Genomic DNA, 14,445 nt, shown 5'->3' on the forward strand with positions numbered 1-14,445 from the left:
ATCAGCATTTCTGAGTTGGTACGATCAGTAGTGAAGATTTTGTCTTGAGTGCTAGCCTGTTCGCAGTTGCCGTAAGCGGAACTGCTGCTATTGTGAGAGTGAACGTATTGTTTGTTTTGTATGTAGATGACTTCCATTCTGTGTCATTACCAGCAGAACATCACTTCAAATGACCATTTGGAAGACAAAATTATTGAGGCTTTCATGGCTACTTATTGACATATTGCGTGATATTGCCTGTTGGCTTTAATCTTAGTATCTTTGGAATCTTTGTCCGACATGTGGTTAACAATTTGTGCTGGAATTTTGCAGCACTCTCAAAGATTTACCCTCCATTACGGTGGTGGTTCATACCAGTTTCTGTGCTATGTTCATTTCAGATTCTTCTATAAATACACTGTTGAAATAATAATGATGATAATAACAAGTACACTTGGAAAGACAAAGTAGATTTTGATCTGATGATGAGATACAGGGAGTTCAATTGATCATGACCAGGCCAAATATCTCACGAAATAAGCGTCAAACGAAAAAACTACAAAGAATGAAATTTGTCTAGCTTGAAGGGGGAAACCAGATGGCACTATGGTTGGCCCCGTAGATGGCGCTGCCATAGGTCAAACAGATATCAATTGCATTTCTTAAAATATGAACCCCCATTTCTTATTACATATTTGTGTAGTATGTAAAGAAATATGAATGTTTTAGTTGGACCACTTTTTTCGCTTTGTGATAGATGGCACCGTAATAGTCACAAACATATGGTTCACAATTTTAAACGAACAGTTGGTAACAGGTAGGTTTTCTTAAATTAAAATACAGAACGTAGGTACGTTTGAACATTTTATTTCAGTTGTTCCAATGTGATACAAGTACCTTCGTGAACTTATCATTTCTGAGAACGCATACTGTTATAGTGTGATTAGCTGTAAATACCACATTAACGCAATAAATGCTCAAAATATGTCCGTCAACCTCAATGCATTTGGCAATATGTGTAACGACATTCCTCTCAACAGCGAGTAGTTCTCCTTCTGTAATTTTCGCACATGCATTGATAGTGCGCTGACGCATGTTGTCAGGCATTGTTGGTGGATCACGATAGCAAATATCCTTCAACTTTCCCCTCAGAAAGAAATCAGGGGACGTCAGATCCGGTGAACGTGCGGGCCATGGTATGGTGCTTCAATGACCAATCCACCTGTCATGAAATATGCTATTCAATACCACTTCAACCGCACGCGAGCTATGTGCTGGACATCCATCATGTTGGAAGTACATCGCCATTCTGTCATGCAGTGAAACATCTTCTAGTAACATCGGTAGAACATTACGTAGGAAATCGGCATACATTGCACCATTAAGATTGCCATCGATAAAAAAATGGGGGCCAATTATCCTTCCTCCCATAAAGCCGCACCATACATTAACCTGCCAAGGTCGCTGATGTTCCACTTGTCACAGCCATCATGGATTTTCCGTTGCCCAATAGTGTATATTATGCTGGTTTACTTTACCACTGTTGGTGAATGACACTTCGACGCTAAATAGAACGTGTGCAAAAAATCCGTCATCGTCTCGTAATTTCTCTTGTGCTCAGTGGCAGAACTGTACACGGCATTCAAAGTCGTCGCCATGCAATTCCTGGTGCATAGAAAAATGGTACGGGAGTAATAGATGTTGATGTAGCATCCTCAACGCCGACGTTTTTGAGATTCCCGATTCTCACGCAGTTTGTCTGCTACTGATGTGCGGATTAGCTGCGACAGCAGCTAAAACACCTACTTGGGCATCATCATTTGTTGCAGGTCATGGTTGACGTTTCACGTGTGGCTGAACACTTCCTGGTTCCTTAAATAACATAACTATCCGCGAATAGTCCAGACACTTGGATGATGTCATCCAGGATACCGAGCAGCATACATAGCACACGCCCGTTGGGCATTTTGATCACAATAGCCACACATCAACACGATATCGACCTTTTCCGCAATTGGTAAACGGTCCATTTTAACATGGGTAATGTATCACGAAGCAAATACCGTCTGCACTGGTGGAATGTTACGTGATACCATGTACTTATACATTTGTGACTATTACAGCGCCATCTATCACAAAGCGAAAAAAATGGTCCAACTAAAACATTCATATTTCTTTATGTACTACACAAATATGTAATAAAAAATGGGGGTTCCTATTTTAAAAAATGCAGTTGATATCCGTTTGATCTATGGCAGTGCCATCTAGCGGGCCAATCATAGCCCCATCTGGTTTCCCCCTTCAAGCTAGAAGAGTTTCGTTCTTTGTAGTTTTTTTCGTTTGACGCTTGTTTCGTGAGATATTTGACCCGGTCACTATCAATGGACCACCCTGTGTACCACCTGGGGCATAGTAGGTGTACTGATAAAGGCTTCAGTGTTGTCTGCCAACAGGGAGCATGGTGACATGGCTTCCAGAGTGCCAACTGTGTCTACACTTTAATAGGGAATGCTCACTTTCGGAAGAAAGCATGGTGCAAATGGGTGAAGCAATCAGGCAACCATGCCACAGAGGCGCACTCGTGCTTCCTACAGTGAACTGACCAAGTTTGAAAGGGGTCAAATTGTGGTGTTCTAAATGGTGGTGGGGGGTCCTTTTGGAGAATTGCCTTGCAAGTTGGATGTGCTGTGTCAGTCGCGCAATATTGCTGGTATCATTGGCTACATGAATATTATCACTCCTATAGACGAGGTTCTATACTCCATGCAGCACAGATGCCAGGATCATTGTAAGGGCAATAGTAGCAAATCGTAACAACTACCACAGCACACATAAGAGGGTGTGTGAGCCCAGATATGTCAACATGAACTCTTGCAAACTGGTTATTAGCAGTGGGACTACGGGCACACACACCCCTAGTCAGTCTTCCAGTCCCACCACAGCATCGAAGTGCGTGGCTCGGCTGGTACTGTCGGAGGATCACGTGGAAGCTGAAATGGTGAGCTGTGGTCTTCAGCGATGAAAGCAGATTCTGCCTGTATGCAAGTGGTGATTGTTTGCACATAAGAGACAGACCTGGTGAGTGCTGTCTCATTGAGTGCATTGTCGCAAGTCACACTGACGCCACCCCAGGCCTTATGGGCTGCGGTGCGATAAGCTACAACTCTCATTCACCTTTGGTGTTTCTTCAGAGGATGGTAACTCACTCTTGGTACATGCAGAAAATTGTTAGACCTGTCTTTTGCCATTATTGAAACAGGAAGATGATGTGTTGTTCCAACAGGGTTATGCTGACCTATAAATTGTCTGTGAAACTCATCATGCTTTTCAAGACGTGCAGTGATTTTCCTGGCCAGCACGATCTCTGGATTTGTCTCCAAACAAGCATGTGTGGATTATGATGGGATGAGAAATGACTTGTGACTCAACAGCTCTCACAGAACTATGTTAACAGGTCGAGCAGACATGGCATAACATATCCTAGGACAGGATTCACCATCTGTACTATCAACTGGATGTCAGTCAGCATCTGCATTGCTGTCCTTGGAGGCTACACCACATACTAGTGTGGTATTTCAGCATGGGATGCTCTCTGGAACCTAGTACCTCGGAACCAGTTGTGCTATTGATTTGCAAATGCAATCATCTAATATACTCCATATGCATTGTTGCAGCAATAAATCTTGAGTGTATCGGAAACCTCTAAAAGGCTGTGCTGTTTTTCTTTTTTTTTTTCTGGCAGTTTATTTTTTTCTCTCTTTCAACTATCACAAGTTCTTTTGCGTGATTAGGTATGTAATAAAAATTGACTGAGATGGAAATTATAGATTTCACTCATTCACTCAGTTCATGTCATTCAGTGAACAGTATGTTATTTCCACAATGTGAATGTTGAAAACTCAACATTGAGAATAATTATTTTTTGGATGAGCAACTGGATCTCTAGGTACATAACCAAGATTTAAGATATTGACAGGGAAAAATAGCAATAAATCGGAAATTACTGAAACAGAAAAATCAAACACATAACACAAGCAAGCACACCTCATTCGCACATGATAACTATCACTGGCTGCTGTGGCCATAATGCAGCTGTCGCATTAAATGAAAATAGTAATCTGTAGTGGAGTGAGGAAGGGGCAGGGATAGCAGGGTAAGGGTGAGAGGAGAGAAGAGTGCTGTCTGCATAGTGTGCAGGGACTATATGGTGGGAGGACAAGGCTTCCAGGTGCAGCATTAGGAGGCAGTGAGAGAGGGCGGGGGTGGGGAATGGCAAAGAAGAGGAACAGAATAGGAGGAAACACTGGTGGGTGCATTGGCACAGAACTACACATAATGAGGGTGAAGTGATGTATATAGGGAAGAGATGAATTGTCAGAAGTGGTGGTAAGGTTGAGGCCAGGGTAATTTTGTGAGCAGGGAATGTGTTGTACAGACAACTCCCATCTGCTTAGTTCAGAAAAATCTGGTGGTGGAGGGGAGGATCCTTGTAGCTCAGGTTGTGAAACAGCCATTGAAGTCGGGCATGTTATGTTCAGTTGCGTGTTGTACCACAGGGTAGTCCACTTTGCTCTTGGCTGCAGTTTTGTGGTGGCTACTCTTCCTGATGGACAGCTGGTTGGTAGACATGCAAATATAAAAAAACTGTGCAATGACTGCAGCAGAGCTGGTATATGATAGGGCTGCTTTCACAGGTGGCCTGGATTCTGATGGTGTAGGATAAGCCTGTGACAGGACTGGAATAGGAAGTACTGGATGAGTGGAGTAGGCAGGTTTTGCACATGGGTTTTCTGCAGGGATATGATTCCTGTGGTGAGGTTTGCTATTATCAGAGGTGTAGAGATGAACTAGGATGTTGTGGAGGTTGTGCGGGTGACGGAACACCCCTTTAGGAGGCACGGGTAGGATATTGGGTAGGGTGTCTCTTGTTTCAGGGCATGATTACAGATTAAGTCCTGAGGAAGGATGTGGTTCAGTAGTTCCAGTCCAGGCTTTTATTGGGTGACATAGGGGCACTCCATTGTAACTGCTTCTTGGCAGTGGTGGGAGTATTAGGGCTGTCTGGGGATATGCCACAGGAAGTCTGTTTGTGGACTAGGTCTGGGGGATAGTACCTGAATGTAAAGAGCTTTGTGAGGCCTTCAGCACAATGGACAAGGTAGTTCTTGATACTGCAGGTATACCATCCCCAGATGGGAAGGCTGTATGGGAGGGATTTTTTGGTATAGAAATGATGGTAGCTACCGAAATGCATGTACTATTGTTGCTTTTAATATGGACAGAGGTGTGGATGGAGCCATTAGAGAGGAGGTGGTCAATGTCCAGGACAATGGCATGCTGGGTTCATGAGGACCAAGCAATGGAGATGGGAGAGAAGGTATTGAGGTTGTGAAGGAAGATAGGATAGGATAGGATGTCTTGGCACTGAATCCAGATCATGCAAGATATTATCAGTGAACTTCACTTAGACCAGGGTTTGAGGTTTCGGGAGGAGAGGAATGTTTCCCTAGATAGCCCATAAACAGGTTGCCACAAGAGGGTGTCATGCTGGTGCCCACGGCTGTGATGTAAATTTGTTTGTATACCTTCCTTTCAGAAGAGAAGTATTATGAGCTAGGATAAAATTGGTAACGTGTATGAGGAATGAGGTAGTGGGTTTTGAGCCTGAAGGACATTTGGGATGATAATGTTATAGAATGGCAAGATGTTAGGCATGAGGGATGTTGCTGTATAGGGAAGTGGCTTCAACAGTGACAAGTAGGAATCCAGGAAGTAAAAGGGTGGGGATTATGGAGAGTACCTCCATTTTGACAGCTACCATACCTTCCACACCAAAAAGTTCTTCCATACAGCCTGGCAATCGGGATGGTGTCTCTACAGTGACAATAACTCCCTTGCCCAGTATGCTGAAGGCCTCACAAAGGCCTTCACATACAGGCACTACCCAGGTCTAGGCAGTGAATAGATCTCCTGTGCCATATCCCCAAAGACCACCAATCCTCCCTCATTCCCCAAAAACCAGCTACAAAGAGGCATCCCTTTAGTCATCCAATCCCACCCAGGACTGGAAAATCTGAACCACTTCTCATTAAGGCTGTGTTTATCTGTCATCATCATTGAAACGGAGACATCCTACCCAAGATCTTTACCATCCTTCCTAAAGTGGTGTTCATTGCCCACCCAACCTTCACAACATCCTAATTCATCCCTATGCCACTCACAATCTCAACTCTTTGCCACAGGGATCATACCCTGTGGAGACCTAGGTGCAAGACCTGCCCAATCCACCCACCCAGCACTTCCTATTCAAGTCCCGTCACAGGCTTTCCCAACTCCATAAGAAGTCATGCCACCTGTGAAAGCAGCCATCATGAGCTGGTACAACATGCAGCTGAACGTAACATGCTTGATTTCAATGGCTGTTCCACTGCCCGGGGCACCTGGATCCTCCCCTTCACCGGCAGCTTGTCTGAACTGCACAGTTTGGAGTTACCCTTACAACACATTGTTCACTCTCAAAATTATCCCAGTCTCAACCTACTGTCCCCACAGACTCCACCAAAGAGTTTCTACCCCCTCTGTCCTGTCATCTCTTCCCAATTTACATCCATTCATCCTCATTGTGTGCCACTCTCTGCCAACATGTCGATTGGTCTTTCCCCCTACTTCTCTCCTCACCTTTTCCACTCATTCCCCCCCCCCCCCTCACCGCCACCCTCCCCCCCTCACCGCCCCCCTCCCCCACCTCCTGACACTGCACATGGCAGCCTCGTCCTGCCACCATCTAGTTTCTGCACACTACTCCTGGCAGTGCTCCTCTCTCCCCTTGCCTGCACCCTGTAATCCGCCCCCCTTTCTCACCCCACTCCAGATTTTTGCTTTTGGTCATTGCAACAGTTGCATTCTGGCTGTAGTGGCCAGAAATAGTGGTCATGTATGCATGACATGCTTGCTTTCGTGTGTGTGTGTGTGTGTGTGTGTGTGTGTGTGTGTGTGTGTGTGTTTCTTTTCTTTTCTTTTCTTTAAAAGGCTTTGGATAAAAGCTCATTGTTTGAGAGTCTTTGCATTATGCCTGTCTGCAATTCAACGTGTGAACATTATGATGGTTTGTGCCATGAAATGCAAAGGAACAGTTTTGTATTGTAGAATAGGCTTCTTGTTGCAGTCCGACTTCTTGTTGCAGTCACATTCGTAAATTCAAAAAAGAATAACTGTTGACATGATGACAGATCAATTCATCAGTGCACAGGGGAGCTATGCTATTGGCTGTGAGAGTAATACTGTAAGCAGCAGTGATATATCATATGACACCGAGTCCTGTCACCTGTCAACAGCAGCGTCTCTAAATGACTGGCCTTAGTCTTCTGTTACATTTGTGGTGTGTGCCATTTAACATCTAGATTTTTTAATGTAGGTAGTAGCAGGGACATGTACAATGAGCTGCTTTCTTCACCTTACAATTAGCTCACAGCTTGTGCTAAACATTGCTGACTATTTTTTTACAGGACGAGATCTATGGTACTCAAAGCCACCTTTTAGTTGTTACCTTCTTAATTTGGGACACTGTATTTTAACTCACATATAATTTATTTTAGTATGTGTCTCGTGGTTAATGAAATAGTTTGTCCTTCAAAGTGTTCAGTGTAAGGTGCTTTGTTACATGCTATAGTTCTTGCAGATGAATGTGAATATAAAATAACTGAAACATTATCCTAATTCGTGACTGAGCTATGAGATAATGATATAACGATTAATGAGTCGTGTTGCTTGTTTTTTATCAAATATTGGCACCCTGATTTAAAACTGTGCTCTTATTGATTTTATCTAGTGGATTCTTAACAACAGCTGTAGCTCTGTGTGTTTCACTTTTTTTTTTCCTCTCTCCTGCTGGTGTTAGTTGTTGTATTATCTCAGATAACAACATAGCTAGATAATTTAAAAAATGTTTTAAATATATTTGAACAGTTGAGTTTACATACATAATACAATTAATAACATTTCTTTGCAGATATCATCTTTTGCTGACTGTTTCTGCTGACAGGAAATTCAAGAAACTTTCTGAGGATTTCATTACTGTTCAGACTGATAAAATGCCTGGAAAAAAACTAAATCTGCGTGATCGGTTGGAAGATGACCAGTTGGACCTTAGTATGTCTGATTTAGACGAAGTACCAGTCCGTGAAATAGTAAGTGAGGGCAGTCTGTATAACCATTGACGACTTGTTAATAGCTTATTTTTAATTTGTAAATCCATTCATAGCTATTTGTATTTGCCCTACGTAGTATATTACTGCTGCAGAAGTAGGTCATTCATTTTTAAATAAAACAATAAAACTTACATGCTTTGTAGCCTCTCGTGCCTGCTGTGTGTCCATGATAACTAGATGATTTCAATGGTGTTGCCAGAAGTGGAGAAAATCGGCAGTAGTTGAAAGTTATTCATTTGTCTCCAAGCACGGTCAAAGTCAGGCTGCCCCTAGACGCAAAGTATTACTGTACACATTGTTAGTGGTGATGGTGCCAATATCGCGGGAAGCAGCTGATGCTACCCCTCCACAACTGTTTTGTGGATACGTGCATGGCGTGCAAAGTACCCCGAGCTCGTGCTACTGTTTTTCCTTCTGGGCTGCATACCTTCCCTTTCCACATCCCTCCCCGTCCCCGATCCTTCCCTCCCCCTTCCCTTCCCCTTCCCTTCCCCTTCTGCCTCCCGTTGGGAGTATGTTTTTGTACTTACGTCCAGAGACGGGCACTTGTGAATGAATGAAGTGGTTTCTATTCTTTTATCTCTACAATGTAAAATATCTGTCCTTACTTTGTCCTTCTCTTTCCGTGATTCTTCTCTTTACCTTCTTCTCCGCTGCGGCGTTTGAGAATTCTTCTTTTCTTTCCCTTCCTTTGTTCCTCCCTTTTTCTTTCTTTCCTCTGTGTGCATGTCTGAAGGCCGACCCATGTGTTCCCACGTGTAGCTCGTGATGGGGTAACACGTAATTCCCCATTCTGGGTAGTCAAGTAAGACTTGTACGTACCCCCTGGTAAAGGCCACGCCCAGGGAGAGTTGATTACCCGAGCTGGTACCTTCCGAACATGCCAATTGGTCCCTTCGTCCGTTTCTCGGGAGGTGTGATCTGAGGTGTGGACAATCACCTAAGGTAGGAGTGCCCTCAGAGAAGGACCCACTTGGAAGGAGTGCGCCATCGGAGATGTCAGTAATCATGAGGGATACTTGCGCAATGGTTTCTTTTACTTCTACACCTTCTGCCCACCAGAGAAAGCTAGACAAGTCTCAGCCACAGAAAATTCTTCCATCAGTGACAAAGTTCTTAGTTGTTTCTCGGTCTGACGAAGGTCAAGACTTCTCAACAGTAAACCCTTTCATTATTCAGAAAGGCATCGATGCAATTGCAGGTCCTGTAAAGTCTTGTTCCCGGTTACGGAATGGTACCTTGTTGTTAGATAGACATTACCCTCCAAGCACAGAAATTGCTTCGAACTACACTGCTACACACCTTTCTGTAGCGCACCATACTTTAAACTCATCGCGCGGAGTTTTTTTAATACAAGATTACTCGACAGAGCATCAAATGAGGACATTCAAATTACCTGTCTGGTCAGGGAGTAATGGCCGTACATCGCACAATGAAAAGGGTTGAAAAGGAATTGGTACCGATATGCGCTCTCTTCTTGACATTTGACAAAGTTCAACTTCCATCAAACACTAAAGTCGGATATGAGATAATTTCAGTTCGCCCTACATCCTCAACACTACATGTTGCTATCAGTGTCAGAGGTTTAATCATATCAGCCAGTTGTGTTCCAGTACGGCCAAATGCATTACCTGTGGTACACCCATGAGGGTGATTGTTCTCCCCCATCCCACTGTTGCATCAACTGTAGGGGTGACCATGCTGCTTCCTCTAGAGATTGCCCTATTTTTAAAGATGAAGGAATTATTCAGGAATTCCACTGCTGTTTGTTACTTATTCGCCAGTGGAAAGCCCACTGTTTTCCCTGCAGGTAAATATAGCACTGTCCTCACCTTGCCTCGCCTCGCCTCTCCTTGACTTACTAAGGAGGTGTTCACACAGACTTGCTATCTCACCTTTAGCACCATGGTCATTAGAACGGCTATCCCAAAGATCACCTGTTCAGCCTCCCCACTATCACCCGCTCTCTATAAGGCTCAACCTTCATTGGCTCCTGCTAAATCACGGGCCCCAAAATTGGACGCCCGGACTTCCACAAAAGAGCCTACTGAACTCCTGCATCTCAGCATCCTGCTTCCAAGAAGGCTCATAAAAAAAACACAGTTCCTCTCCTTCTCTGCCACAGCATGCCTCTTCTACAGCGCCATCCAGTGGTAGCCGCCCTTGGTCGTCTTCCGTGTCATCGAGACACACCACTGGTGGAAGGAGCTGCCCCTGAACACACCACTGGCGGCAGGGGCTACCCCCGAACAACCTGTGTATCAGGATTTTCTATCTTTGGCTGAATGCCGTTCTATGCCTTTGGCCACCGGCTTTCAGCGGTTGCTGAGTTGGCGGCAACTGGTGAGATTTTTCCTTTTTTCGTCCACCCTAAGTCATTATGCATTAGAATATCTGCAGAATTTACCCCAATCAGGATGAATTGTCGATCCTCTTATGATTCTACTTCCCGGTCATCATCCGTCTTTCAGGAAACAAAGCTACATCCCTGTGATCGCTTTGTCTTCCCTCATTTCCAACCTGTCTGGTTTGATCTCCCCTCTGTTGCTGGCATTCCGGCACGTGGGGAACTTATGATTCTTCTCCACGATACTATCCATTATCACCCAATCCACTTACACAGTTCCTTCCAAGCTGTGGCTGTACATCTTTCCCTTTCTGGATTCACCTTCTCTCTTTGTACCATGTACGTTCCATCGTCCACACCAATGGCAACAGCCGATCTCCTTCATCTCCTTGGTCAACTCTCACCCCTCTATTTGCTGGTTGTGGACTTAAAATGCCCACCACCTGCTTTGGGGACCTCCATGTCCTTGCCCAAGAGGCTCTCTGTTGATTAATTTCTTCCACCAAGCGGATCTTGTTTGCCTGAACACTGGGAAACCTACATTTCTGTGTGCCTCCACGTCAACTTACTCTCATTTGTACCTTTCAGTCAGTACTGTTCGGCTAGCTTGGCACTTTGAATGATTTGCTCTTACTGATACACACTCGAGTGACCATTTTCCATGTGTCCTTCGATTACAGCCACAACTGCCATCTCTGTGCCCAAGACACTGGAAATTTTCCCAAGCCAATTGGACACTTTTCTCCTCTCTAACATCATTTGATGACCATCAATTGCCTAGCATTGACAGCCCGGTCACTCAAGCTACAGAAGATATTCTTACAGCCGTGGAACGTTCAATACCTTGTACCTCCCCTTTGCCCTGTGACGCAATACGCGAGTGGAGACATGCTCTTCACATTTTCCACCATCATCCTACATTGGACAACTGTATCTTACGTGCGCAATGCCATCGCATCAAATGTGATAGCAAGAAGGCAAGCTGGGAATTCTTTACCAGTTCCTTTAATACCTTCACTCCCTCATTAGTTATTTGGAGTCGAATCTGACAGTTGTCTGGCACATTCAGTCTTTCCCCTAAATCTGGGCTAACTGTCACGCAGGATGCCTTAGTGGACCCAGTTGCCATCTCTAACTCATTGGATCAACACCTTGCTGAGATTCCAAGCTCTTCTAATTACCCACCTGCCTTTCTCCTGAAGAAACGGGAAGTGGAAGATCGACCTCCGGCTTTTTCATCTCAAAATCCTGGAAGCTGTAATGCCGTTTTTTCTAAGCAGGAACTCAGACATGCACTCTCCTCCTCTCGCTCTTATGCTCCAGGATCAGATGGTATACATGTCCAAATGTTTCTGCATCTCTCATACCCTAGCCTGTGCTACTTTCTTTGCCTTTATAATTGACTTTGGGTCGCCAGTACCTTCCCCAGAAGATGTCGGGAAGCTAACGTCATTCCTGTTCCAAAACCTGGAAAGGACAAACATCTCCCCTGCAGCTATCATCAAAACTCTCTCACAAGTAGTGTTTGTAATGTTTTGGAGCGTATGGTAAATTGCTGTTTAGGCTGGTGGCTGGAGTCCCGAAACCTTTTAACAACTGTCCAATGCAGTTTCCAAAAGCATTGTTCTGCAGTTGACCATCTTGTTGCTCTCGCCACTTGTATCATGGACAATTTTCTCAGGGAATGCCAAATGGTAACTATATTTTTTGCCCTGGAGAGGGCATACAATACCTGTTGGAGGACAGGCATCCTCTGCTCCTTGTTCTCTTGGAGCTTTTGAGGTTGGCTATCCCTTTTTGTCCATGAATTTATGATGGAGCGCACATTTAAGGTGTGGGCAAACATCACTCTATCCCGTATTTTCTCCCAAGGAAATGGGATGCCCCAGGGCTCCGTGCTAAGTGTTGTACTGTTTGCCATCGCCTTAAATCCAATTATGGATTATCTCCTTCCCGATGTCTCAAGCTCTCTCTTTCTCGATGATTCTGCAATCTTCTACGGCTCTCAACAGACCAGTCTTCCTGAACGTCGTCATCAAGAACGTCTTGATCGCCTCCACTCATAGAGCATCAAAACCGGCTTCCGATTTTCTCTCAGTAAGACCGTCTGTGTAAATTTTTGGTGTCGTACAGAGTTTTATCCACCTTCCCTACATCTAAGCCCTGTTGACCTTCAATTCGCGGACGTCACCAAAATTTTGGGACTAATGTTTGACAGAAAACTGTGCTGGTCTTCCCACATTTCGTATCTTTTGGCTCGTTGTCTGCGATCCCTCAACACCCTCTGTGTTTTGAGTAGTACCTCCTGGAGAGTGGACCGAGTGGTCCTCCTCCGCCTATGTCACGCCTTAGTGCGCTCGAAATTGGACTATGGAAGCTTAGTTTACTCCTCTGAACAGCCATTTATTCTTCAGCGTCTAGATTCTGTCCACCACCGTGGATTGCATTTAGCATCTGGAGCTTTTCACACTAGCCCTATGGAGAGCCTTTACACTGAGACTGCTGAACCTCTGCTCTCCAATTGGTGAACTGTCCTTCTGAGTCCTTACCTAGTCATCTGTCTGTCTTCCATGCCTGCTCATCCGACCCATGCCCTTTTTTTTATGCCTCCTTGGATGTAGGGTATGCAGGGAGCTCTACTAACACTGGGAGTCCGCTTCCGTCAATTGCTACATTCACTTTCCTTCCAGTTTCCTAATATATTCTTGACAAATGGGGCTACAACGCCATCTTGGTTTCGCCACGGGACATGCCTTCTCCATGACCTTTGTCAGCTTCCCAAGGATAGTACCCTACACCCCTGCCACTATAGTTTATCATCGGGCTTTTGCTGCTCTCTGATATATGTGCACAAATGGAGGATGCCACATTTATTTACACTGACAGCTCCAAGACCATCTTTGCTGTCAGGAGTGTCTGTATTATTGACAACACCCCTATTAGATTTCGGCTTCCTGACCAATGTTAGGTTTTTACTGCAGAGCTTTACGCTGTTCTCGAGGCTGTCCAATGCATCCGTCACCATCAGTGGATGAAGTATGTTATATGCTCGGACTTGCTCAGCTCTCTTCTCAACCTCCAAGCTCTTTATCCTGTCCCCCATCTGGTCCACTTGAGGGTCATCTCTGGCATTCCTCTGGATCTCAGGGCATATTGGTATACGCAGAAACGAGACAGCCAATATAGTGGCAAAGGCTGCTGTCTCTCTTTCTCGGCCCACTGTTCACATGATTCCCTTTGTGATCTACAGTGTGTTTCATGTCGTCGTGTTGCCCTATTATGGCACGCACATTAGTCTGCACTTCAGGATGATAAATTATGGAACATAAAACCTCTTCCTCCCAGCTTCATCGTCGGGAGGAGGTAATTGTAATTAGACTCCGGATTGGGCACTGTCGTTTTAGCCATAGACATCTTTTAATTGATGATCCTCCCCTTCTTTGTCCCGTCTGCTCTGTCATGGATAGTGAGACACCTTTTACTTCAGTGGCCCTATTTTAATCCGCTACGCATCCATTTACAGCTGTCGTCGGATACATCTTTCCTTTTAGCAGATGATGTGCTCTCAGCTGATTGCGTCTTTGAATTTATAAGTGTTAGTGAGATGACATCGGTCATTTGAAGCTCTTTTAGGAGGAAACAACCCCCCTTCAATAGCACTTTTCTAAGATTTCCTTCCGTTTTTAGTTTCCCTCTTCTTGGAGTTTTGATCCCATTGCTGCTGATTTAAATTCTTGTTTCTACCCTTAACTAAGCCACAGAATGGACACTTATGACAATAGCTGTTCTGCGCCCTAAAACTATAATAAATAAAAAAAAAATAGCTGTCCCCCTCCCCCAATTGTTCCTCTCCCCTTGGCAGTCCTGATGCAGGGGCATGATACCCCTCCTGCCTTTCCCAACGACCACCTC

General features: G+C 44.6%; 1 protein-coding gene across 2 annotated transcripts in view; it reads left to right on the forward strand.

Moving 5' to 3' along the window:
- LOC126187607 (leucine-rich repeat-containing protein 59-like) overlaps positions 1-14,445 on the forward strand; it is an 84,020-nt gene that overhangs the window by 12,278 nt on the left and 57,297 nt on the right. For both annotated transcript variants that reach the window (XM_049928797.1, XM_049928796.1), the window contains exon 2: positions 7,988-8,165. In XM_049928797.1, coding sequence (XP_049784754.1) covers positions 8,070-8,165 — 96 coding nt within the window. In that variant the 5' untranslated portion in view covers positions 7,988-8,069. The remainder of the gene's footprint in view (positions 1-7,987; positions 8,166-14,445) is intronic.

Source organism: Schistocerca cancellata, chromosome 5 (genome assembly GCF_023864275.1).
Source record: "Schistocerca cancellata isolate TAMUIC-IGC-003103 chromosome 5, iqSchCanc2.1, whole genome shotgun sequence".
Taxonomy (NCBI): Eukaryota; Metazoa; Arthropoda; class Insecta; order Orthoptera; family Acrididae; genus Schistocerca; species Schistocerca cancellata.